The sequence below is a fragment of the Bactrocera oleae genome, chromosome 3, assembly GCF_042242935.1.
Source record: "Bactrocera oleae isolate idBacOlea1 chromosome 3, idBacOlea1, whole genome shotgun sequence".
Classification (NCBI taxonomy): Eukaryota; Metazoa; Arthropoda; class Insecta; order Diptera; family Tephritidae; genus Bactrocera; species Bactrocera oleae.
The window spans coordinates 1,192,682-1,220,370 of NC_091537.1; the positions used below are offsets into that span (position 1 = coordinate 1,192,682).

The following is a 27,689-nucleotide window of genomic DNA, read 5'->3' on the forward strand; positions in this document are numbered from 1 at the left end:
TGTGTGTGTGCTTGTAAAAGTGAATCGGCCGAATGCAAAGCGGCGCACCTCGATTTCAATGGGAAACTGCCGCTTTTGGCATTTTATGGCTGCCGGTGTCGGCTGCTGTGATTGTGGACGTTTGTTATTGTTATTGTCATTGTTACCACCGTGGGCAGAGGTTGAATAACGAGTGTAAATCCAAAATAGCGCAACGAGCCCAGAACTTTGCCCACAGCTAACCATTTGGCCAGTGCATATGGTCGTGTGTGTGTTTGTGTGTGTGAGTATGTATGTGCATGTGAATCGCCCGCTTAAAAGCGAGTGCAGCAGATTTACTTAATCCGATCGAATCTCTGTTGTGATGATTGAACCAAGCGCTTGCAACACAATCCAAAATCGGATGTGTTCACACACACACATGCATACACAAACTAGTACATACCTACCGATATTTGTGGGTGAGCAGTTGACAACAACTTGCCGAACAGAAGCCAAACGCTTGTTTGCTTATTTCACAATCTAGAAGTTTGGAAAAAAATTCTTATTAAATGAACTCATTCGGCGAAATTCTAGAGCAGCTTTGCGTTTATTAGAAGCTTCGAAACCACATGACACAGATGCTCGCACACAAGCGAGTGAATTCGTGTATCAGTGAGCGAGCACAGTCGGCGCACATTCACAGTCGAAGTGCCGTAAAATGTCTCGACACTTTGTCAGGCAGTTTGCAACAAGTGCTTGCAACAACAACAATAACAAGAGATCTAGTCTTCTCTTAACCGTGACTTTACTTGATTGCAAACATTTCTAAATTAACCACAAAAAACAACGCGACACACAAATAGCTAAAGCTGAAGACTAAGACGAGAATGTAGACGAGGGAAGGCCGAAGCAGTTGGCAGACTGCAGAAGAAAAGCCACAACTAGAACGCCCTCAAATTGGGCAAAACTCATGCAGAAATTCTTTACCGATGAGTTGCAAGTGAAAAGTTGGAGAAATGTGCTGCCAGATTTGCGCAAATCATTTATGGAGAATAAAAATATAAAAATTGAGGAATGGAAAGATATACACTAGGTCCAAATAATTTAAATAAGTGCTTGATATTGAAGCAAAAATATTGAATACGTCGACTATAGTGTGAAATACTAAATTACAACAACTACATACGCATAAATGATATATAACATTACCGCCCAAATGTTAAATGTTTTATTATTGTTTTGCTGTTTTCTCAGCATCTCATCGCTTCTTCTTATGGCTACTTATGCCGATTTTTTATTATTCTTGGTGGAAAATTTCCCATTGATCAATGCTCGGACAGCAGCGCTTATTACTGGTCATCAAATCAGTTATGGCATGACTCTCGATAATTAAAAAATGCAACAACAACAGCTACCGCGAATAACACGTGTGACATTGCCGGCAAACACAATTGTGGTTAAAGCACATACACTCACACAAACACACATACAGGCGCACATATATGCGTGAGCAATTTGTGATATAACTGTTTTTCTGCATTGTGCTCAGTGATTCGTTTTGATGATTTACTGGGTTTGTTCAACTCTTTGTGCGCTCCAATTTCTTGTTTTTTCTTTTTTTTCGCTTTTTCCGCAGCTGCCCCCGAAAAGCATACGCACCGTAATGACTGAGGCCAATTGCTGAGTCTCGCATTCGGCGCAATGATAATTCACTTTTGTTATCTTTTATTGAGTTCCCACATTTGGCTTACTGATATATGTTATTGTTTTTTGTTGGTTCTGTTTTTGCGTTATTTGGTGGCTAATTTCATTCGTTTGAAACGAGCAAAGCACAAAAAGAAATTAATCTCCAAATGATGATTGACCACATTAAGGTTTGGAAAATTAGGAAATATTGCAAAATATGGTGAAATATCGCATGTTTTGGAGCAATTCAGAGCCACTCTGCAGAATAATAGTAACTGTTTTTAAATTATACACCAAATTTCATTTCATTAATCGAAACTCTATAATTTATGGCGAATAAATTTCTCTCACATAATGTAACCTCGTAGAAATGTTCTTGATTATGCTCTTTCTGTATGCAAGATAATCTTTTACACTCAATAAATTTGTTCAAAATCGAATTTTCGTAAAGTTAACTATTTTTTTGTGAGTTCGATGAAGCTCGAGTTTGTGGCACAGTTTGTGTGGACAATTAGTTGCAGTACCATAACTACGATTTTTCACCGTCAAGTCGGCATAGACTTACAGCGGCAATTAATGAATACTCAACGAATTATATGATAAATTGGTGGGGGGTATACTTATATATAACTTCATTATATAAACTGATAAATTTTTACATTCCATTCAATTGTTGGCTAGAGTTTTAGAAAAGCATATCGTAATTTTAGCAGCAGGGGAGAGTAAGGCTTAATGAGCGCACACGCAGGTACGAATTATTCTTTACTCTTTGGCTAATATCTTTATCCAATTTCAATTTCAATGCTTTTACTATTTTACATTTATTCTAAGTGATTTGTAAGCTTTCCCTTCTTCTGACAAGCTTTCTTCAATTTTCACAGCCTGCAGTTAGAGTCCCCACTAAAAAAACAAATTTCCAGAAAAAATAAAATTTTCAAAGTCATAATGACATTAGATTTCTTTAGCGAATAAAAACGAACGCATATTAGCGAAGAATAGAATACTCCTTCCCCATTAACAGCGAAGAGTGCCAATGAAGACTGGTTAGGAAAAACCGGTTTTACCGTTAAACAGGAAGTATCACAGACCATTCAATCGTCGCGCAATAAATGCAAAGCGCTCAATATTTCCGTTCTATTTACTGTAGACGCAGCCGCAGCGCCACAAGGAAGTGGCAGCAAATGCTACTGGACGCAAGAAGTATTTATGTTCGTACGGGTTTGTATGTGCAACAGGTGCTTGCAGCGCACATTTCAGACTTTTTCACGATGGAAACTAATAGTTCAGAATTTATGACGACAAAACCACTCATACAAACGCAAAGCATCAAGTGACATACATACACACATGCATTGTTGAAAGGCAACTTTCTAAGAAAATTAGCAAAAGTCAATTTTCCGGTGATTGTTTGGCAAATTGATTTTTCCCGCCACGGAAGCACATCTTTCTTCCTTGCCCTTTTCTATACTTTGTTGTAGAAAGCAAAGAATATTAATTGGTTTGTTAGAAGACGCGCTCCCTGCACCGTCTCGAAAGTGTCGTGCTTTGTGTGCCACAGACAGCGGCAGGTGTGTATTTGTGGCACGTTGCAAATGGCTTCGGCAATCAACCAACCAGAAGCACAAAAGCAAAATGAGCGAGAAAAATTAATTTCTCGTCTGAAGGCACACAATAGCGCACGTCCGCTTTTGAGGTCAGCCCAGCGTCATCTGGCCCTAATCATTGAACGATTGAGTGTGCCTGCGCGGCGTGCTGAAAGCGGTAAGAGTGGCGCTTGCAATCGCACAAATGTGTCGGACTTACTCGCGTTCTCGCGCCTGCATTTACGCATAAAATTGGATCACGTGCTAATGGCGAAATATTACGACCGTGTAATAATTGCAAATCGGCAAGTCGACTCGGGAGATTTGTGGCGTGTGTGCCGTGAAGGGGCCGAAAATAAGTTGGCGATGCAATTAAATTTCGCTTATGCAATAGTGCTATTTGTGCAAATCCGCTGAAGCAAGTCAACCGCATAGCGACAGAGCCTAGGCGCCGAGCGAGAAAAGGAAATGAAAGGCGAGCTATGGGCTGACCTTAAAAATGTGATTATTTTTGCTTCTGCTGAAGATGAACTAAAATCTCTTTGCTAAATTAACTACCAGTAGCTGCAATGGATAAGCGAAAAAGTTATTAAATCAAAACTAACAAAAGTAAATTCGACAAACAAAAGAAATGTGCGAAATCACAATCTTTCAAATCTTCAGGCGCACACATTGCGATGGATGACAACAAAAACATGGTAATGAAGAAATTCGCAATTAACTGCAGAGGCCACTAATGGTAAGACTAAAATGACATAAAAATACAAATTTTGCTTATAATTTTTTGTTTGTTGTATATTTTTGAATGTAAATTGACTTGAGTCATCTTCTCTATATATATAGGGTTTATCTACATTAAAAAAGGTGTCTATATTCGTATCGACTTTCAAAATAAAATAATTTATATATTCTTCCTTTGCTTTACAAATTGCCAAATCAGCGCTGCACCATAGTGCGACGAAATGATCTACGATCCGACCGCAAATTCTTCCACCAGGCGAACGAGCCGCTAAATTCAGTTGCGCATGCGCCGTAAACTATGAATGGAACGAACTACACAAATCACATTTCATCAAGCTCAACTACTGCAGCTAAGAGCACTCATACACTTGTACAAACATATGACTTTGTTATATTATATATGGCACAAGTGCTGTAAAAAATATGCTCTTGGCAGAAAGCGAACAATGCAACATTTTGTGGCTGCCATTGCGAATTGGCTCTACACAGTTGGATATTTCAGCACCACCACTTGCCGAAGCCGCGGACCACACTTATATATTCGTACATTTATTCATTGCTTTCATACAACTGCGCCACTGTGACCTGGCTTCGGCTGCGGTTTTAACGCTGCCTCTGACTTTGGCTATTTAAAGCGCACAAATTAGTTAATTAAATTTTTAATCGGCAACTATTTAACTTGCTATTATAATTACTTCAACTGCAGCAACAACAACAACTCACTGCTGGCTATTATACAATGCCCATAAAGAAAATTCAATGAGCACTCGTGTATATGTGTGTGTGAGTGTTATCATATGCGCATGTGCATAGATATTTGTAAGCGCGGCATGTATGTGTGTGTGTGTATGGCCGATGTTGTAGGTGGAAAATTGGAAGTTTTCTTTTTCTTTACGTAATAAATTTATTTATCGCTTTCCAAATTAAACTTTACTAGACTTAAATGAAAATGAAAACAGGAAAAAACGTTAACTTCGTTTGCACCGCAGCTGTAATACCCTACAGAAATAAAAAGGCTCCTTACAAGCCCTTGATTCCGATCGTTCAGTTTGTATGACAGCTATATGCTATAGTGGTTCGATAACGTCCGTTCCGACAAATGAGCAGCTTCTTAGTGAGATTTTTGAGCTGAGATCGATAGCTTAAAAGCTGAGGGACTAGTTTGTATATATACAGATAGATGGACAGACGGACATGGCTAAATCAACTCAGCTCATCACGCTGATCATTTATGTGTGTATATATTTTATAAGGTCTCCGACATCTCCTTCTGGGTGTTGCAAACTTCGTGGCAAACTTTATTAAGTTCACTCTGTTCAGGGTATAATGAAATCGAAGGCAAAAACATAAATGTAAAATGTAAATGAGCTGCAACAGCAAGTGTAAGTGAATGATTTTCATTTATTTCTGGCCAATTTGTGGCATGTTAAGCCGCACATACACATATGGACACATATCGGCACACGAGAGTAAAAGTGTAAGCAATTACCGTTAACTGTTATTTAAATACTGTTATACTATAAGTGGCGTTTCGGGAAAGTATGGAATTATTGACTTTGCATTTATGAGTAGTGAGTAGTTATTAGCCGCTAGTGTTACTGTTGCAACCACAGCGTTGACAGCCCCGTGTGGCATGTTAATAGCGCTATTGTTGCAAGAATCAGCTGCGACATATTTGCCTTATGAATTGTTTTTCTTCACGCACATTTTAGTAGTAAAAATTTAGAAAATAAATCTAAAATTCAACATAACAGTAAGTTGCTCACTTGAAGCCCTGCTTATTCATTTCCAAATTTTTATATATATATATTTTGAATCGGTAATAACGATGTCTTGATTTTTTCACTGCTATAATTAAACCTACAAGTATATAAGCATTTAGCGATCTTGCGTGGAACCCATGCGAAAAAGAGTTCAATCGTCATTTATATTTGTTAACTGTTGGATGTACCAGTACACATATTAATAGAACCATGAAGATATTCAAATGAAGGAATATATCGTGGCACTTACCGTTATTATAAATTAGCTATGTCCATACATATATTATATTTATGATTCCAAATCTTTAAATATGCTTCAAGCTCTGAGTCACGCACAAAAATAGGTTTTTCATTTTAATGCGCTCACGTTTTTCGGCTCTAATTACGTTTGTGGCTCAACAAGATTAATGTACGACAACAACATACGCAAATCATACACACACATACAGAGCAACAACAAGCGCCGTAAAATATTTGCAGGCCAGAACTGCTGGAGTTTTATGCCCTTTTACAATCGGCAAACGGCGATTTCCTCATCAGCGGCGCGGACAGCCAACACACGCAGACCCGCGAGACACGGTGCAACTTCAGCGCTGGCACTGGCTTCGTAAGTATAGGTGGGCAACATGTATATAAAGCGGCGCTGTTCAGAAAATGTCGAACAAAAACCATAACAAGACATTTGCATGTCGAAAAATGGTGTGCAACACATTTCCATACATGTGTGTGCGTGTGTGTGTTTGTATCAATTTTTCGTGTTTAATTTAAACTAAAGTTTTTCTTCTTCTGCTTGTATCTACAAATCCGCAAGTGTAGTGCGCAACAAAGCGTGAAACAAATTAAGCGTTGTTGAGTTGTGTTTTGCGAGCTTTTTCCTTTATTTTCAAGCATAAGTTTTGCATATTTTACTACGCCTCTTACAGCACCCTTCGCCGATACACCAGTGATTGGCTTATGGCGGGTTTTAATTTTGGGCTCAGTACTGGGTCAGCGTGCAACAGATGCCGTTCGCTTGCCAAATATGGATTAGCTTCACGCTGGCTGACAGCGTTAGAACATCTGTGAGAAGTAAAAGGCTGGCGTTGATGCGGCGGAGAATTGTCGAGCACAACCTTGGCGAATGCAGTTCGCATTAGGCAACTTATGAGCAACTAAACATCATGATATATTAGCTGGCACAATTAGGAGAGTGGCGAATCGAACAAATGTTTGCACAACTTAATTCTTTTACAAGCTAATACAGCTTTCTGTCCTTGCTTCAGATAATAATCCATATACTTACATTACTATGTCGCATTGTGCATATACTTTCAGCCAGATAGAACATTTACAAAGGCTGCTTAAACTATTTAGCGTCAATAAATTTTCTAGTCATCAGCGTAAAGTTCTACGGATTTAGAAGAGCCTCGTTGCAGCACAGAGCACAAATTCGATGCTTCAGTCGATCTAGCTTTGCTCCTCAGCGAGCGGAAATGCACTTCCGTTCTAAAGGTGTGTAATATAGGCCGCCAAGCCACACAGCAACAACAACGCAGCTACATTCTATCAGCTGCACACATTCGTCTGCCGCGCGCTTCGTCGTGCCTGGCAATCAACATTGTGGCACAACAAAAGGGGACTAAGCGGCAAACATGCTGAATACGCACACTGCATTCTGGATTTGTTACGCTTTAAGCTGTGTGTTGTTGCCTTTGTAGCGTCATATGCGCTTTTAAACATGTGCTTACCAAAGCCTTGCGCGGAGGGAGCGGAGGGGGTAAACAATGTGATAAAATTGTTTCCTATGAACGAATATCAGTCAGCAAAACTTCACCATGCGTTAATGCTGTACACTCACACACACCTCGTCGTGGGCTTAGCTGTCAACAAGCACCTACACACATACAATAAACAAAGCTGAGCCAATGTTAGGGCTCAACAAATGACTCTAAAAGTTAAATCGCTTTTTGTTTGGTTTGTTGTTGTTTCTTTGTTGATTTCGCCCCAATTTGTGGCAGTGTTGCGCATCGCTGCACTTGTGTAACGAACCCGAGCGCTTGCTTGCCGCTGTTGCTGACTAATTTCGGTTTCGTTACCCACTGTGCGTTGCCTTGTTTTCTAAATTTGAAGCATTGCGTTTCCCGCTGAAGTTTTAAGAATTTGGAGCGAAGTGAGGCTTTAGTAGTTGTCGGGTAATGGAAATACTGCAAACAGTCACTTTAAAGTTTGCAGCAACATTAAAAATTCGTATTGAACTTACGGCTTCCTTATTTTTAACACACTTGTGTAGATTACAAAAATATCCGTTATGAAATTACTAAAAGCGAAAAGAAACTTCGGCTCGGCAGACAAGTCCTGCAAAGCACTACTATTTTTATTTTGTTGTTAATTTTTGATTTTTTTGATTATAAACCGTTTTATGCAATCAGCTGCGCCGATAAAGATCGCCATTCAATTACGGCGAAACCATTTATTCATTAACGGTAAAGCTTGAAAGATTTCCAATTTCTCGCATTTGTGTGTTGAACATGTACTTTGATGCAAGCTGTTGCCGCTCATCTTCCTCGTAGAGATTGCGCTTAAATAACCTTTCATCACTGCCAGTGTCATCGGCTGCACTAACAGAAACAACAAAAACAGACATTCGTCGTGCGTCTTCGGGCGAGAGCTTTGGTCACGGCGCTACTTGGGTTGTCGCTTAGACGCGCACGTGCAGTTGGCAAATGCATAAATTAATAATAAGTTGACGACGCCAGCGGCAACAACATCAATAAAAATAGGAACAGCAATGAGAATAGTTTAATGACAGCCGAGCGTGCAACATGCCGCCGTGTTGCGCCAACAGCAAAACAGCAACAGCATCATCAGCGGCAATTTCTAATGTCTCCCCAGAGATGATGATGGCATTGTTGGCGTTATGCAGCGGCGACACAATTGGCGCTATGGTGGCATGTGGCAGTTGTCGATAATTGCGCTGCGCGGCGCAGACTCATGCATCATTTCAGCTCTTCTTCTATCAATTTATTTCCCTAATGCAATATTTGCAACGTGTGCAACACGCGTTTGCCACATTGTTCACAACTAATTTTTTCGTTTACTTGGCTACAGCTCATTGGTGCCACGCTAACGTGCCACCGCTGGCGATCATGCATCATCATTAGAAATTAATATTGTATACCTGTATGGTTGCTCTAATGAGCAGCTGGTTCCCCAAGTTGACACGGCTTTGAGGCAATCGCCATTGCTTGCGCCCTTGTATGCCCTTTATTGTTTACTGAATTATTTCAAATGACAAGTTGTTCTTTGAGCTGCCGTGAAAGTATGCGATGGGGAATAGAAAATTAATGAGTTTCAGTGAATCTATTGACTTTAATGAATTCGAAAGAGGCAGTCAATTAACTAAAATTATCCGTGCTGAAGTGGACTGTGCGTCAAAGCAAAGTGGTTAGGCAAAGAAGGAAGTACACTGCAGTTCACCGTTTAAGTTTTAAGAGATCAGTTTACCACGATTACACAACAGATTAAATTACATGCGACTTTCCTTTCGAAATCTTGTTCGAATATGCAAAGTCCTTGTCAACGCTTAATAAGACGGCGTTCAGACGTGCACTGTTTTGTCTTTCTTATCACATTCTCAAATTCTTGTGCGCTTCATATACGCGACGAGTGACACGGTCCCTTCTGCTTTTCTCGTCGTCAACTCGCCAACAAAAACCCGTTTGTCCGACAAAAATAGTACTCGTCTGAACCTGCGCTAACAGCATCAAGTCTTACTAACACATATGTTTAAACTAAGGTGAACAAAAATACTCTCAAGCGATTTCCAAACATTTATTCGAAATATTTATATGGAAGACGTCGATTTACGGGAGATATACAAATACTTCCAGATGCGCATACATATTCTTCGACATAACATATATTGTAAGCTCTAAAAGTTTAAAACTTTAATCCAAATCCAAACATGCCACTTCGTTGATTATTTGAACGATGAATTTGAATTTTGAACAGTTGTTAATACTTGAGCTTAGTAAAAATGTTCTTCGTTACTTTGCTCGCTGAAAATGAAATGAAGGCGACTGACAAAGCCATAACTGTTGTATATTTCGAGGAGAAACGGACGGACGAGGGACTAGTACGCGTTCGGAAGAAAGAAATTTTACAGTATTGTAATTATTAATGGACTCACTAGCATATGCAAAAATAACCAAGAGAAATGAGGAAGAGAGACTTTCAAGCGTCAAAAAGGTTATGATTTTATATTAGCTATGTTCCCTTTCCGCGCACTAAGCAGCTTTAAATGTACGCACTCACGCTTTAAAATAAAGCAGCACTTGAACGAATCACTGCCTCTACCGGCTCGAACATCGTAATCAAAACAAAACCATAAATACGAGTATTTTTTGTTTACCTGCCTCTTCCACCATATTCTTCGTTGAGTTGGCCAGACCGAGAGACTTACTCAAATTTCGTTAGCTTGGCGCTCGCGTACGCTCCGCGACGACTCTCTTTTGCGAGCGACCAAATCGTTTGCCGCACTGCTCGACTAGTAACTCGCTAAAGGCACGTTAGTAGCAAACGGTCATTGTGGAATTAAACAAGTGTTTCGGAATTACTACGCGATATTGGATTCATTCAAGTGTTGAAGAAATCAGGCGAAAATAACAAATAAATAAATTTGTGCACGAGATAACGCAAATCAGAATTTAATTATAGAAAGTACGTTCGAGGAAAGTCTCCAAGTAAGTGTTTATGCAATCGGTGCATAAAAGCAAACACACATGCACATATTTATGTACGATAAAATTTAAAGTTGCGTGTGAGAAATGTGAGCAAAAATTGTGAAGAAAATTTGTATTTACAACAAGTGTTTAAAATTACAAAAGTAAATTAGCTGCAAATACTCGCAGGCAAAAAGTATGTGTTTTAGTGTGAAATTGACAAGCTCAAACGCTTCAAGGTTGCGCATGGATACTATATACCTTCGAGTACGTGTGTCCGCTCGTTTGCGGATATGAGTGTGCAGTTGCCACAGCTGGCAGGATATGTGGCATGAACGCTTTGTTAGTTATTTGTTGTTGGTTTTCGTTACCTTCCAACGGTTTTTTCTTTTGACACTTGGTGTTTACATTGCAAATATTAAACATTATTGCTGGTTAATTTTAAAAGTGACGCAAAGCACTGACAGCTCAATGAAAACCTCATCATGAGCTTAAGCACATTGCAACGCAAGAAGGACATGCTCAAGGAAAATCGATAAATTTAAAACAATTTAAAAGGACATTGCTGAAATTTTTACGGCAAAACTTAATAATGCAAATACATGTTTGTTGTTGTGCAAATAATATTCGCAAAGCTTTTCTATAGGAAAATATACATAATTATTGACGGAAATTTTCGAATTTTGTACTTATTTTTTTATATTTGATTTTAAGCCCAAAATAAGTGATTTTTAAAGTGTTTTCCCAGTTCAAATATTATTTTCATAATTTCGCAATTTTTTTGCTCGCCATTATTCTCATAATTATATTAATCAGTGTAATCGCGTTTGCTGCGAAATTTCGCATTTGAAAATTCTTCGCACCCAACCTTTTAACTAGGGGCGTTCGCAATAGATAACGATGAGCATTTGCAGGCGTCATTCACGAGTCTCATCGTGAATCATACGCCAACTAACGGACTTCATAAATATTCCAATGGAAATAAAATACTAAAACAACACCGAAACAACAGCAAGACAACGGCAAAACCGAAAAACTAATCTAAATTGACAAACTAGCTATTGTAAAATTATTAATTATATAGAACCAACAACAACTACAAACCTTGCTCAACTACTTTATCGCACTGTTTTTGTGTAGTAATTTTTTGGAAACAATTTTGATTGCTTTTTGTGTTCAGTGAACAGAGAAATAACTGCATAAATACCTTTTTACGAAAATTCCATTTTTATTCCCAAACTTGATTTGATTTCGTGTCTGATTTTTGTGAAAATTTTTGTTTGTTCTCTTTTATTTGTGAAGCGGTGCATAAATTCTATGCCAAATCGACCATCATACGACAACAATAAACATAAGCAATACAACAACAACCGCAACAACCCATTTAAATACAAAGTCGGACGGTCTGGCTGACGTAGTAGACCAACGATTATACCCAAATTAGAGAATGTAATTGAAGTTAAAAAAAATGTTTGTGAGAAACCTGACCACAAGTGTTAGTGTAAAATTTTGTGCTAAGAAATTATATATGTGTGTCTGCGTACAGGATAAAAATTTGTGTGCACCAAAAGTGAACCGTCCCGAGCGACCCAACGATTACGTATCGAGCGAACGACGATTCACCATTTATATGTAAACCCAACTAATCCATTAACTAAACACAATTACTTGAAACAAAAGTAAAGTGCTTCGATATCACAACTATGACTGAGGAAAACAACAACAATAGCGCCAATACCAACAGCCAGAAGGTGGACGACAGTGGCGGTGGTAGAGGTGTCTGTATGGACAGCCGCCTAGGTGAGACGTATACGAATGCGGTCAGCACGAAGCTCCACGCTGGACTGGAAGTAAATAAAAAGCTAGCGCCCATTCTCACCATCAATTCTGACACGGAGGAAGGTTTCCTTTCGACGTCGCCGGACAGCAACCAGGGCGAGCAATCGCTTCATGGCAAATGCAATGGCAGCAGTAGCACCACACTAAACGCCACAGCGGTGTCCACAAATGCAGTGGTGCCGATGCCACCGCCTGTCTGTCTCTGCACGAATTCGGAGAACTGTGTGACGTTGAAGGAAATTTTGGATTCATTCAAGTCACCGCTCTCCGAGGAGCAGGCCTGGGCGCTGCTGTACCAATTCATGGTGCTCTATCAGCAGGTGGCTGCTGCTGGGCAGAGGCACATCTTCAATGAACTGGAGATACCAGAAGGAATTGAGAATTTGAACTTGCATCGCGACGGTGCAGTGCATTGCTCGTGGTCCGATGAGGAGCGCAAGGAGAGGGAGCAAAAAATACAACAACAACAGCAGCACAAAAAAGCTGATGAGGAACACGAGGCGGTCACGGAGCCGCATGGTAAGTATTAGTTGTTAATATTTAGTATCGCTGACAAAGTATTTTGATTTTGGCAACAACTTTCCAGTAAGTTATTTATAACATTCTGTCCGGTGGTTTCAAGACCTTGAGTCTATTTAAGAATTTAGTGCTAGAATTAAGAATATATCAATTTGAAAATGTTGCAGATTATATTTTTAAAAGATTTTCTTGACCGTACTCTTGAGACCTTAACTTTTTTTCAGGTGAAATGAATTGAACCAAGCAAAGTTCATGTAATCAAGATTGAAATATCCACTCTTAAGCGCCGAATATTGAAAACTCTGTAGATGCGGCCAAAGCCTCATTCGAATCTAATGACGAATTCTTTTTATATTTATTCGTTTACTTTCCACCATAACGGTTCATCAATATTTCATTGTTTCTATGACCGCCCATTTGAGCATGTTGTTGTTGTGGTTATATTAATTTAGAAAGACACCTTATTGCTGGATGCGATGGACTCGAAAAGAGAGAGTTTTCTGGCACCGCGTGATGCATGAATTTTTGATAACATACCAATACCAAGTGCCGGCTGCCAGCTTCCCCATCTTTCGAAATTTATATTTCTCCCAATTCGTGTTTTTTTCTTTCTGTGTGTGTGTGGGTTTGTGTGGATGCCAAATTCATTTGCTTGTTTGGGGCACACGAAACGGAGTTGGCCCAACTGCGACCGAAGTGTGGTGGCTAAGGTCATTAGTTTCTTCAGCGCCCCACCAAGCAGCAGCATGCCAAAAGCCAACAACAACAAAACAACCAGCAACAACTTGTTACTACTGACCCAGACACCTCAGCAAAGCAAACAAATACTCTTGGATGTATAACCATAGGAAAGATGTGGATGTGTGTGTGTGTGTATATAGAAACCGCAGCAGCGACAGCGTCAGATTAGCAGCGCTAATCCGCCAGACTGCAGTTGCACAAGTGAGTTTGCACGGCGGCGCGGCCCAAGTCAGCGTGGTCAATGCTGACAACAACAGCAATAACAACCTCACCGACAACTGGCCGCATGAGTGTGTGAACACATTATTCGTACATATCGTTGTTGGTTGTTCTGCACTTATCGCTTATTTGTGGTTGCTATTGCTGCTGATGTTGTTGTTGTTAGATCGCTATGCGGGTTGTGCACGAAATGAGCTGGCCAATTTGTGTACTGAGAAGCGGAAAAGGTTGACCGGCTGGCTAACCAGTCGCTCTGCCTCGCGCTTCGGCGCTTCACTCGTGTGCACATTGTTGTTGTACGCTCGCCCCACTTGTTGGCTGTCGCTTATCAATTGTTGACTTAACGGTACGCCACGCGCTGACGCTAGAGCTTGCGGGCCGCTGCGGTTGGTGGCTTAGTAGCATAGGTTAGTTATGAAGCGGTCTTGTTAGCTTTTTCTGAGGTGTGCTGGCTACTTGTTAGCTAGTCGGCTGCTTAATTGGACCTGCATTTTCCGTCTTAGGCGTTTCGAGTGAAAATGAAAGCAACAAGCTTGAGGTATGTAAGTGGCGTTTCTAGTTACAGGGCTGTGTACTTTGACTGCCAAGAAAATCATCACTTTCGGTTTGTGGTGTGGATTTTAGTAATTTTAGTTGCTCAGTTGTTTTTGTTGTTGTCGATACATTTGATGGTGTCCATCATTTGTTATAATTTCAGCGTTGGATTGAAGCTTCATTAGCTACTTAAATTTTTTTTTTACATTTTTATTGTAATAGTTTCTGTGCGCGCATGTGTGCGTGTCTGCGAGAGCAGCTAATGTTTGTTTGATGTGAAATTTATGCGAAAATGTGAACCGGAAAAACGAAATTCGGTGGGCTCATTATGTCTGCCTAAAAACCAGTCGCATTAACGTCCACGGTTTTCTCTTTACATTGAGGAAATGGAAAAAATCAATTTGTTTTTATATTTGTAGATGTGTGTGTATATATAAGTGTAAGACTGCACGGTTGTGCAATTTACATTAACTTGGATCTCTAATGGTTGAACAGATATTAGCTCAGAGGCACGAAAATTTACCCTTATATAACTCTGCACCTACAACAACTTTTTCTTTATTAGTTTTTTTTATCGAACAAATTTTAATTAGACCTTTTCTGACTCGGAAATCGATAAATCGTTTATAAATTTGACTTCTCAATAATTCTTCACAGCCACAATATAATTGCGCTCATCGATTATAGTTGCGCTCGTTTATCCGCTTCCAAAAAAGTGATTCGATTACACCTGTTAATTTTAGCCGAGCTGGTCCAAACACCAGCGACCATCTCACAGCACTTTGTGATCCCTGTACAGCCGCAATGCACAACAAAAACTTTTATTGTTACTTCACTTAGCGCGAGAAATACCCTGAGAAAACCTCACAGCTTCGGACGTTCTTTGTTCTGCCGCACTTTTAAAGCCCAACAAAAAGACAAACAGCAACAGCCAGAGAACTCATTTCCCTGTGTTCGTACTTAGAGGTTTGGGTGTATGTATGTGTGTGTGCTAAGTGCATCGCTTGAAGGTTGCGGGTTTGATTTATTACCGCATGGAAAGTCTTGTGGAGTGCAACGCTGCGTCGAGCTTGGTGGGAGTTTCACAATTTTTACTTTTTAACACCTTTCTTTTTTAGTTTCTTAAAAAATGCTTTGTAAAACTTTTGGCTTAAGGCAGCGAAGCGTTGCTTTATTGGTGTGTTAGAATTTTTAATGGAATTTTTTCAGGTTTGTTGGATGATGCTGAACGCAATTTCCCAGTCTTTTCAATTTTTGTGGAAATTGTTCGCTGAGAAAGCATTTTCAACTTCTTAAGAAGCGATCGGAAGCCGCTGGCCTTTTTTATACTAATACTATAATCAATTTTGATTAATTAGATCGGACGCATAGGCACTTCTTGCTCGTTATATGCGGAGATTCCTTTGATAGCTGTGCTGTGCTGTATTCAAGTAACGCGGCAGATGGCCTTGGGCTTAAGTGATTTTTAATTTTCCTGCTCACAAACGCATTGCAATTAAAACAGAGCAGTGATATTTATATTTGTAGTTGCGATTTCATGTAAATTGCATTTCCATTAACAATATCATTATCTGCCGTGCCTTTTTCGAGGTTAGCTGGCCACATCAGCCCGCAGCATCAAAAGCTGAACCAAGCATTTCCGTCAAAACCAATCATTTATGAGTATTGACTCTTACAACACAATATATTCTATTTGTTATTTATTTTAATAAAATTATCAACTAGCTGTTGGTTTACGAATTAATTGTTCAAAATCCGACTTAAAAGCATGTTCGACAATTTGTTTCATTGTGTATGCCTTAAGTTATTCACGAAAAAAGTCTTCTCCAATATATGGTACATTGAAGTCAAATAAAACGTTCTGCACTGTCATGAAGTTGCGAACACAGAATGCAATTGCCGTTAGTGCGCGGAATTTGCTGGCGTTTCGTCTGGCAACTGAAAGTTTTGCTTTGCATTGTGGATTTTACCTCCTGCTAATTTCTGGCTGCCTATGTGCAACGCTCGCAACTTCATTGATTCTTTCGCCATTAACGATTTGTTCACTAATGAAAACATGAGCAAATTGAAGCACACATAACGGCTGTTTAGGATTGCCAAGTATTCGCAAACAAAAATGCAACAAATTACTTAAAGTGAGGCGAAACGTGTGACTGAATAGATAATATACTAGGTTTGAATTTATTCAGCGCTATGAAAGTGAACTTGTCTATATTTACGCTAAATAGAATCAGAAATACTTGTACGCATGTTGTGATCACACAAAATTTAGCCCTATCATGAATAATATGACTAACGCACTTCCAAATGCACACCAGCTGCATTGACAGCAACAAACGTGCAGCAGCCCTTCATGTCGCATTGTCGCGACCATAAAATTCAACTGCAACAATAACAGCAACCAGCTGATGCGGCATCCCCAACTGTGCACACTGTGCAACGCGCAAGTCTTCGATTTTTGAGCTTACAAGACGCGCGTTGCGCATTGTGGCGCCACAACCAGGCGCTCAGCAACGACGACAGAAGGCGCTATTGTGCCGAAAAATGTTGCTCCATTTAACGGAATTTCTGCATTTTCCTCTGTTTGAAAATCACTTCCAGGCACAATGGCCGACGGAAGTCAATGTGGCCGCCATGGTAGTTTTCGTCATGGCGTACCAAAGTGAACACCGGCGCTCAGCAGCGAGCGCAAGCTGCCAGCAAAACGAAGTGTAGTCGAGCTGACAATATGGCGCCGCCCAGCAAAAGTGTCGAGCAACAGTTCACGCGACACGTCAAGCTGTAATGCGAAGCTGCCAGCTGGGGGTAAAAACAATATGGCTGCAGAATTTTCTTTTGAAGGTCAACTGTCATGCGCGCTGCTCACGCGGCGCTTCGTGCGTGCAAGTACACATAGATATATAGTATATTTGTGTGTGTGCGTATGTATGGGAGTAGTTTACTAGCACTTATGTGTATGTCGGCCGTGAAGGCGCCGCTGTTACACCCACATTCATTCACACGCACATACACATACAGTCATGGCGCTCTGCTTCTTGCATGGGCATGCAGCTTAGTTAGTTCAGCTGGGAAGTTGCCGTGCACTTTTCTCTTCGACCGCCTACAAACGTTCTGCGTCACACTGCAACATGTGGGCCATGTTGCCTCAGATAAGTGTATTTAATAGCGCGCTCTTTAATCGTTTAATATATTTATAACAGTTTGGCGTGTTCGTGTATTTCTGGCTGTCAAGCATATTAAGTCATGTTGCTGGGTTTTTTACGCTTCTATAATATTTACGACCCTTTCAGCTATGCGCTATTAGTCGTATTGTTTGTGGTTTGTTCCCTTTTAAGTAATTGCTGACTGATGTGCCTATGTGGGCGCTTTATAGCCTTTAATCTGCCAACAAATGAGCTGTTGCTTCAGTTAGTAAATTGAATGAATTCGTTTCTGCCTCGACTTTGACCTTCACGTATGAGTGTTATTGTAATTGGCTTGTAGCTATCAGCAGCCTAAGTATTAGTATTGTTCGCCTTGTCGAATTGTTTGCCTCGCTTTATCAAAAATTAATTTTCCTTTACATTACATTTTCAATGAGTTCGCTGCTTACCTCTACTGAAAGTGAGTACCAGCTCTTTTCATATCTTTCTGTGTGTCTTGACATTCATCGTTAATTTTTGGTTTTTTGCTTGACTTTATTTTTTGATTACCGTGATTTATGTGCGAAGAAGTTGCTAAAAAAATTTTGAAACTAGCAAATATCCCTCTCCCCTCTCTTTGCTGTTTCTAATGAAAGCAATATGAGTGGAAGGAAAATCGATTTTTAGTTGCACTCTCAACTATTTGATCAAGAATACCGTTATTATGACAATAAGGCTTCCAAAAGTTGTAGGTGCAATTTTCGGTATCAATAACACACTGCGCTTGCGCTCTACTTGAGAACTACTAGTGAGGTATTGACACATATTTTCGATATATTTGAAGGCGACAAAAGCATTATTTTCGCAGTTATTTTAAATGAACAGAGCGGCAATTTTAATGCGCTCATAATATGAGACTAAACTTTTTTTTAATTGTTAACATTTGGCTTTTTATTGCACACCAAAACCGTTAGAGCGCCTTGCATGAAATGGGAAAACTCCATCTAAAATAAAGGCGCTGAAAACGAGAGAAAAGCACAAACGTGGAAAGCAAAATTGTAGGTATTTAATTAACCGGTAAATGCACAGTGAGTGTGCGTGTATGTATGCAGACCGCGGTGCGCATCATGTGCGTTACCTCAGCGCTTCATGCAGCGACAAGCGCATGCGCAGCGCTATGCAAATGCATACACATATTAACAAGTGAGAATATGTGTGCGGCTAACGAAGCTGGCCACTGGGCGCAAGGCCGTTAGGCGACTGAAAGCGCCATCAACAAGTAAAATCTACGAGCTCGGTTATTTATGTGTGTGTGTGTGTATGTTTGTGTGCTCGACCGTTTGTTGCCTGCACTTCGACTGTTGCTTGTTTGTAAGTACATCTACAATTATTTAAATATAAACTTAATGACCATAAACTAATAAAATCGCCAAAGCGTACTCGTCGTGAAACTCGGGGTGCGTAACAAGCGACAACAACAACAAATACAATTGTTTAAGATTAAATTTTAGTAAATAAACAAGTTTCTTTCTTTGTTGTTGTGTTTTCGCTTTTCAACGTGCGGCAACAAAACGAACGACCGACTTCGGTGAAAAGTGGCAAGTCATCAATTGTCGGTGTGTATACAAATTGACGCAGCAAAAAGGTTTAAACGGTTTATATTTCGAAAATCACGACTACAACAAAGCCAAATAATTACAAATAAATTGAAAAAACGAAATAGAAGTGAAATTAACAATAAAAAATACCAAACCAAGTCTTGATCAACCAGCAGCAGTTGTTGTTGCTGTTGCCGCTATTGCTGTTGCCATTAATGTTGTTAACAGTGCGCACCTAATTGCTACACAACAGCGACCCTCAGCGCTTTTTATTCTCGCATCCGTACGCGTAAATCTGTGTTTTGTTTGGTAAATAATTCCGTGCTGAGCGCGTATCGCGGACCGCCAAGCGTGAAATTCGAGACACAGAATTGGAGAATGAAATATCATTAAATGAAATCACACAACTTCTTGCTGAAGCTGCCATTGTTGTTGTTTCTATTCTCAGCGCAACGGTAGATATATTTATTCAACCTGATTTCTACAACGAAATTGCTGAGCTTTTTTGCTTTAGCTTTTCGGCAGCTATATCTCTATTTGCTTTCTTATTATCATTTCATCGACAGCTGTGCTTTGCTTCAGCCAAGTAGAAATTGGTGATAAATATTTTTTGTTTTACAAGCTTTATTTTAAAGGGAAAGGGCCAACAGATAAGAAGCCAATGCCAGAGTGCTAATGAAGAGGGCGACTCTTGCTTTCTATCAACATGGAAACACTTATTCAAAAATGTTTTACAAGCACATAGAAACTTTATCACAAACATGTCAAAAAGCAGAGGCACAAACTGAGAATTGAGAAAATAAGAATTTATCTGTTGAAGTCAATATTGTTATTGTAGAGAGCAGCGAAACATTCATTGAATAATTATGCGCAGACTCCAGCATAGAACGACGAATTTAGAGCAGATCCACGCGCCAATATATTTAATGAACTGTAACGCTTTTCTTTTCAACCTTCTTTAATATTAGTTTCACCAAGAGTGGATGTTGTTGGCGCATATTTGAGCATTTAATTTGCGAATCTCTTTAATTAAGCGACATTTTTTTTGCATATTTGTTTGCTAGTTACATACACACATACATACATATGTATCTTTTTATCACTTTTCACCCAACAAGCTGGGCTTCGGCCTCATTTTTTAATGCATTTCAAACATTAAGTCAATTTGTTTATGATTTTTTCCGCGAAGCTGACACTTTTATGACGCGCAGAAGCACTCTCGCCGCGCTCTAATTTGCATATATCGATATTTGAAGTGAAACATAAAACCGCTACTGCGCTTCGGACACGAAATTAATTAGGAATTCTATAATAATTATTAAATGGAAGCTTTACACCAACAAAAAAGCAGACTTCCTCCTTAAAGAGTAGAGGAAAATGGTGATTACGGCGACAATGCGACAAGCGTTTGGAAGGTGAAAACAAGATGGAAGCAGAAGAGAAAACTGAGGCAAATGGCAAGCAACAGAAAGCGAAACCCAAACTGCCTACGTGCATTTATCTACAATGTATGTATGTGTAAGGAATTTGGTAGGAATAAAAGTGTGTGGCTACTTTTACTTTTCATAAAGAAAGTGACAAGAATACTGCTGGTACTGCGGTTGGTATTGTTGTTGTAAAAAAAAAATGTGTATGCTTCATACGCTCGATAATATCTTACTGAAGTCCGCAGCGGTTCTGGACCAAGTGTCAGCTTCAGCTAACAAAGACCTCAGGAATTGCCACATCCGTTTTATATACTCTTAAACGCCGATAGTGGCGATTCGAACAAACATATGCTATAGAATAGAGACAGTTTATGCTGCTGTAGTGATATACCTACATTCTCTATTGCATTGATTGAATTAGAAGAGGCGAATCGAAGAGTTTTGGAATTTCATAAATTAAAGAAACTTCTTAAACTCAATCGACCGAACTTAGCGCATATATAGCTGGTATATGCAGACAAATGATTCAATAAAAAATACTATTATTATAAAAAAATTTTCCCCAAGATTCTACTATGAGTTTTCGGTTTGGGCTGCATGTTATGATCCCCTTTCTTCGTAGTCGTCTGTAGTCTTCTCTTCCTTTGGAAGGCGGTGTGTATCTTGAAATTATCTGAGTTTCAATGAACACCAACCACAGTGCGTCAGCATCCGGCAGTTAGTGGTGGTGATCAACGGACCGACTAATAAAACAGGTTGGTGTTGTTGTAGCAAGTGCAACCAATTTGACCCAGTTAACGGTCGGTGTGGCTGAGAAATGCACGCGCTTGCCCACTCGCACTTTCCTTGCTGTCACCACTGGTTACAACAACAACTACACAGCAACAATCACAGCATCAGGCCAATACAGGCTGAAGATAAGCAAATTAAGTGAAATAACGACTGCATCCGAAACAACAACAATCGTTACAACGTCGACTATAATGATTGCTGCTGCACCTACTGTGTGTGTATGTATGTATGTGTACGTACAAATATTTCAATGCTTGCATACACATGCGCCATTATAGTATGTACAGCTGATAAACGCGGCGGCGCGCCTGCGCACATCTTTCACTTTTAATGCCGCTCGTGGATTTTTGTGTACCTTCTTTGGTATGCATATTTTATTTACGGTCGTTCAGTTCTCTGTTTATCACGCGCGTTTCTATATTTCGCCGAAAAGTCGTAATTTTTGACCATTTGCCAAAATGCGCTCCGGGCAAGTTGTTAACGGCAGACAATATTCATATGTAAATACTTGCAAGAGGCACACATACACACTCACATTCATACTGAGGTGATAAACGCGTTCGGTGCTATTTGAATTCTTTGTTTTTCTCTTGTGCTCCGCCGTTGGAAAAAAATACAATACAATCTTATTATTTTTCTTTTTATATACCTATACATACGAGTACATACACACACATATATGCGCAAAGAAAGCAGCAAGAGGTAAATGAAAGCAAAAGTGCGCACCCCACTCGACTTGCGCGCTTGCCACAAAACCGCTGCACCACACACATACACAGACGCACGCAAGTAAATTTTTACCCATACACGAGCGTGCAACTCTTCTTAGCGCTTACGTTTGCTTTGCCCAACTGAGCGCGGTCGCATCGCTCCGCTGTGGCTGTGGTCGGGTACGCCGCGCTGCCGACATCGAAAGTTGCGCCGGAGCGCGATTGTTTTTTGGGTGCGCCCACCTGTTGCCGGCCACGCCAAGCAGCGGCACTCACAATTTCCCCGTTCTTCGCCAAATCGACACGCTTTGCATGTGAAAAGGTAAAGATTCACTTGACCGGCTCACCTGTTCCATTAGCTCGCCGTCTTTGCCGTCGCTCTTCGCGATGCTTTGAGTTGTTCTTGTATTTTGTTTCCCTGCTTTGTACCCGCATGTGAAGAGAATGAACGCCTTTTCTTCTGCTTTTGTTGTTAAATGTAAATAATTTTGGGTTTGGCTCATTTTAAATGGCCGCCGAATTGGTCATTACATAAACGCCGTGGGACTCTTTCGCAAATTCATAAGAAATGCAAATGAAGACAGAAGGAATGCCAGCAAAGAACGTGTTATCGCTTTTGAGCACTTTGTTGGCTCATAAGGAAACAGTTATGTAACATTAGGCAGAACTACAAGCGGTAGCGAATAATTTGTATGACAAAAGGCACACACGTTTCGGCTTGTGTCAATGGTATGGAGGCGCCCTTTTTGTTGTTGCTTAGAAATTTTACGATTTAAGTAGTGTTGTTGCAATGCTTTTGTAACCGCTGGAACAGATTTGTTGCGAAGAGTGGCGCAGAGCGTTGTCAAGCGATTAAAAGTTGCCCAAAACTGGCTTTTGATTTGCTAACTTCTTTGTATCGTTGCTGAATGCCACTAGAATAGCTGGTGTGTTGCATTCAACATTGCGTAATTGAATATTAACGAGGGAGAATTGCAAAACTTCTAATGCAAATGGCGTGCCAATAAAAATATCGAAATGAGCAAACACTTTGGCAAACAACAGTTGGCTGTTTTTAACACAACTGGCCGTAATCCAAAACAATAAATTCCTGATGGCGAACGAGACAAAAACTTGTGACCAACTCACGTTGTCGCGCCGGCGCGTTGAATAATAACAAATGCTATTACAGTAATACCCATACATATGTACATATCTACGAACACACATAAGTGTATGTGAGTATAGGTCGGAATTTAAAGCATTCAAATAGTTGTTAGGAACCTGCTTTAGATTTTTGACATAAATATGAGTACATACCTATACATACATACATATATTAAAATATGTAAGGATATGAATACTATATATGCACATACATACATATATCACATCATACGCGCATAAACACTCCCACAAGATCGATATTTTCGCATTTAAGGCACTTCGCTTGTCGGCATACCAGGCTCTCGAGCATTTTCCACGCATTTTGCATTCGTTTTTTCATTGCATCATAACTGAAACTCATAGTTGCCTTTGGTTTTTTGCCAACACGAAATAAATTGCAATTGGTGGCGTGCCAAGTCGCCATTCGTAAGTTGTATAGATATGTTTAAAGAAAAACTGTAAAATAGTTAAAAATTATGTATTTCCACTAAAAGCTTTAAATGATATCGCTTCACTGAAGAAGTTGTGAAATTTTTCTTTGTAAACAATAAGTGGCTTAAAATGGTAATTTAAAAAGTATTAAACAGAGTATTAAGAACTTGCTTTACAAAAAATGTTAAGCTTCAACAAAGAATTTTTATTACGAAATAGTATGTTTAAAGTTAACTTTTAAGAGATGGCAACCATATTGCAAAATATGTCTAAAGGATTTCCGAGTCGATATTATACAATTTTCTATGCTTAGATTTTTTACGGAGGTGGCAACATTTCCGCTTTAAACAAAAAAATTAGCATATTATTTTAGAATTGCTAGCTGGCAACCCTCAGTTGTTTGAGTCTTGAAATAGATCAGTATATTGTTACAAAACCTTTTCTGCCTAAAGCTATATAAAATATCGCCTATTTGACATTCATAGCTCAAACAGTCACCGACATTCCTCCCTTCGATACTTACCGCCCGTATCAAACGAAATTTGTCAAAAGTTATGCCCGTAGTTGCAATGCAGAAAAGTTTGGGCTATTATATTGCAGTATTTGGCATGAAATAAACCATTTTTGTTTAATGCTGCTTTTTAGGAGTATATTTAAGTATTTCTCAAATATATTATACTCACATACATTATAAGATATTATACAAAATATCAAAACATCACTGAAGTCGTCGTCTCCGATTTTTTAGACAACTATTCTAAGTATTTGAGAAAAATATTTTTGTTCAATATTCCTACAGTTTTACTCTAAAACCATCATCCTTTTTTTGACAACACACAAATGCTTGGTGCGTTGTTTTTCCATTGAAGTGTTACCGATTGTTATTTGCATCTGTGTAATAAATGTTTTATATTACAACTTTTTGCAATTCTTTGCTTATCACTTTAGTAAAACAACAATAATAGAATGTAAATGTAAACGAACAAGTGTGTAAAAAGTCTGTTCATTGCAATCGAAGTAATGACTATTGAACAATAAAAGTTGAATTCAAAGTGTCAAAGGAGGACAACATAAACAACTGCGCCGATCACTTATCACAATTAAATGATGAAATTAAGAGCGAGTAGACGAACACCAAGAAGCTTTTCGATTTTTTTAGAGAAATGTGCAACCATGTGATATTTATGATACTATCACACGAGTGTGCGAATATTTATCATAGCATCGATGCTATTAATTTAGGTGCCAACCCAGGTGTCTAACCCACTCGATTACTCCACAGTTATCTATTGGCAATCTAGTTTCTCATATTTCTTTAGACAAACGTTGAAATGAAAACTGAAGTCAATAAACTGTTGCCGAGCGCAAATCGCCGCAAATGAATTATTCATTAAACTGCTGAAGAGAGTCGCAGAGAGCTCGTGAAGAGTGTGTAATTAGTCAAAGAAGCCGCGCAGCTGATAAGATAAGGCTGGCGCTGTCTTTGTATGCATGCATGTGCATGCAAATGTGTATGTGTGTGTGTGATTTTCGATCAAAGTCATATTTGCTTAGCAATCTAGAAGCAACTTCGTCGTGATCGCAGCACTTCTCACCCGAGCAAACACTCGCAACTCAAATGATTCAACAATATTTGACTTTTCTGTCGCTGGGTAAACAGCGGCAAGTGCTCACATGCAAACACACGCACATGCGTGGAAATCCGCCGGCAGATATTTGCTGTTTAATTAGTATATTGACTACATTTTTAACAGATGTTATATAAATAAAGGCCTTAATGGTGCTCTACGAAAAGATAATTATTAGCTACATGAATTTTGCGGTTTTCACATGTCTGTTTGAGTGTATGAGTACGCGTGAAGCATGTCTGTATTGGTATAGCGGTACTTTTCATGCTACCGCTAACAGAATTAAACGAACTGCACTTTGCGCAATAACGTCAATTTTTAAATTGACTAGTCCATATTGTTATTGAAAGTCCATATAATACACTAACATAGCCGCAATTCCCAGGTAAGCTATCTTGTTTTACTCACTTGTCGACTCAAGCAGCTATGGCCAGAATAATAGCAACTGTAAGCTTGCTTCTGATTATTGTCTGCTGCATGCTGAGGTCCTTTCATTTTGCCTGAGTTCACCTTAAACCGCCAAAATTAATATATTGATTCGTAAAAAAATGTTTGAATAATCGTTTTTATGCGCTCATTCTCACGAAGCAGCATTTTTTGGGCTTTAGACGATATTTTTGTTATAAGACAAGCAATTTATTGGGTTCTAATATTTTTTCAGCACACCAGTGTTTATTAGGCAACTGTTTAACTCATATACTTTGTGTAGGTGTCATTTCATATCCAAACCGATTTCTAATTACTTTAATCAGCTGCTCACGTGACGTGATTGGCAACGTTTTGAGTCAAAATTGAGAAATGCCAATCAAGTCCCTCTCACTTGACATTGATTTCTGCAACTAATACGACCCAGGATTCCTCAACGTTCTTCTCTTAAATCCAACAGAAAAGTCATTAACTGAAGTAATTGAAGACATAATGTGTTTTTTAACAAAATAACCGAAATATTACCACAATATCACTACTCCAAGTCCATTCATTCACTAATTTTGCCATTCATGCCTTCAATATTTGGCTGCGCACACACAGACACACATACATGCACGATTCATAGTCGCTTACATCGTTAAAAATGCCATTAACCAATTTTATTGCGCTCATCAGCTAAACGCCGTTGTTTAGCATGAAATACGAGCAGCAATGTAATTCGAAATTTAATGAAAAAACGCCAACATCAAATTAATATGTTTAATACTAATAAACAGACATGTACACATACATACATACATATGTACTTGGGTATTGTTTTACAAGAAATGCAAATAAGCAAAGGCAACAACGTCGCGGTCATCAAGGCGGTAAAAACTCGAGCGAATTCCAACAACATCACATAATGTTGGCCTGATACACAGAACAACAACAAGCATTTAACCAGATTTGGTAAAAATTTCGCATGCTCAGCTGTTTGGTCATCATCATCATCACACCAACGCCGTCGCTCGGCTATTTTTGTTCATTAATGACAGAGGCGCCGACGAAAGAAAGACGTCAAACCGTCAACACGTCAAAAATGAAGCCAAAGCAACAACATTAAGACTGCAATAATAATTTACTAACGAAGGTGCAATAAAAGAGACAATAAAGGTGTAGACAATGGCGCACAAAAGAAGTCGAAGTCAATAAACAAATTAAAGCCAACGAGGCAAACAACACGCACACACACACACGAACGCACGCACCATTGAGTAGTTCCCAACAAAGCGCAATTTGGCAAAGCCTCTTGGCTTAGGAACTCTTTTTGCAAAAATTGTAAAAAAAATATGAGAAATAACAGTAGTTAAATAAATAATATTATCAACGCATACATACATACATATATATAAATGTACTTGGCTGCCTTAAAAGGTATCTTTTGTTGTGTTTGCAGTGCTCCATTGATTAGAAGTAGTGCGCAGGGCCGCGGTGAGAGCGGTGCCGTCGCTCAGCGGGTGCTTTATGGCGAGTGAAACGCGTGCGAATACCAACAACAATAACAATTGTATCATGTGCTGCAAACAACATCTGCAAATAAATACGAAAAAATGGCAAATAAACATTAGATTCGAGGCAAACCTGTTGAGCGCAACAAACGTGAGAAATTTTCACACAAAAACAACATTATGAAGGCGTTTAGCCACAAATGAATGAAGCAAACATCGTTCATGCCTCATCCGCGTATAATTTTCAAGCTTAGCTTGCAGCGCTTAAAAAGTATTCGCCTCCGATATATCAATTTCATATTTGTCGGCGTGATACTCGTTTAATTAATAGCCGGCAAACCCCCTGGGCTTTGGGCTTTAAGCTTAGTTCACATTGGACAGTTGCACATTGTGCTCACTTTGTTATTTCCTCTCAATTGTTATTTCCTCTCAATTGTATCATGCCAGTATGCGAGGGTGTATGGGAGTCTAACTAACTAATTAATGTGGAGATTTAGAATTTAGGTATACCGCTATGGTTGTTAAAGTAAGGTCTGGCTTTATTGGTGTGTTTTCGAATTGGCGATAAATTGTGAAATGGTTGAAAGGCCTTTATGGAATATGAAAAAGAATAATGTAAACTTAAAATA

At 39.3% G+C, this 27,689-nt stretch overlaps 1 protein-coding gene across 3 annotated transcripts in view; it reads left to right on the forward strand.

Annotated features, from left to right (window-relative positions):
- Positions 1-10,291: 10,291 nt before the first annotated feature.
- spir (spire type actin nucleation factor) overlaps positions 10,292-27,689 on the forward strand; it is a 77,504-nt gene continuing 60,106 nt past the window's right edge. For 2 of the 3 annotated variants that reach the window (XM_070107021.1, XM_014231001.3), the window contains exons 1-2: positions 10,292-10,455; positions 11,737-12,792. In XM_070107021.1, the coding sequence (XP_069963122.1) occupies positions 12,138-12,792 (655 nt within the window). In that variant the 5' untranslated portion in view covers positions 10,292-10,455; positions 11,737-12,137. The remainder of the gene's footprint in view (positions 10,456-11,736; positions 12,793-27,689) is intronic. The other variant, XM_070107022.1, reaches the window with a different exon arrangement.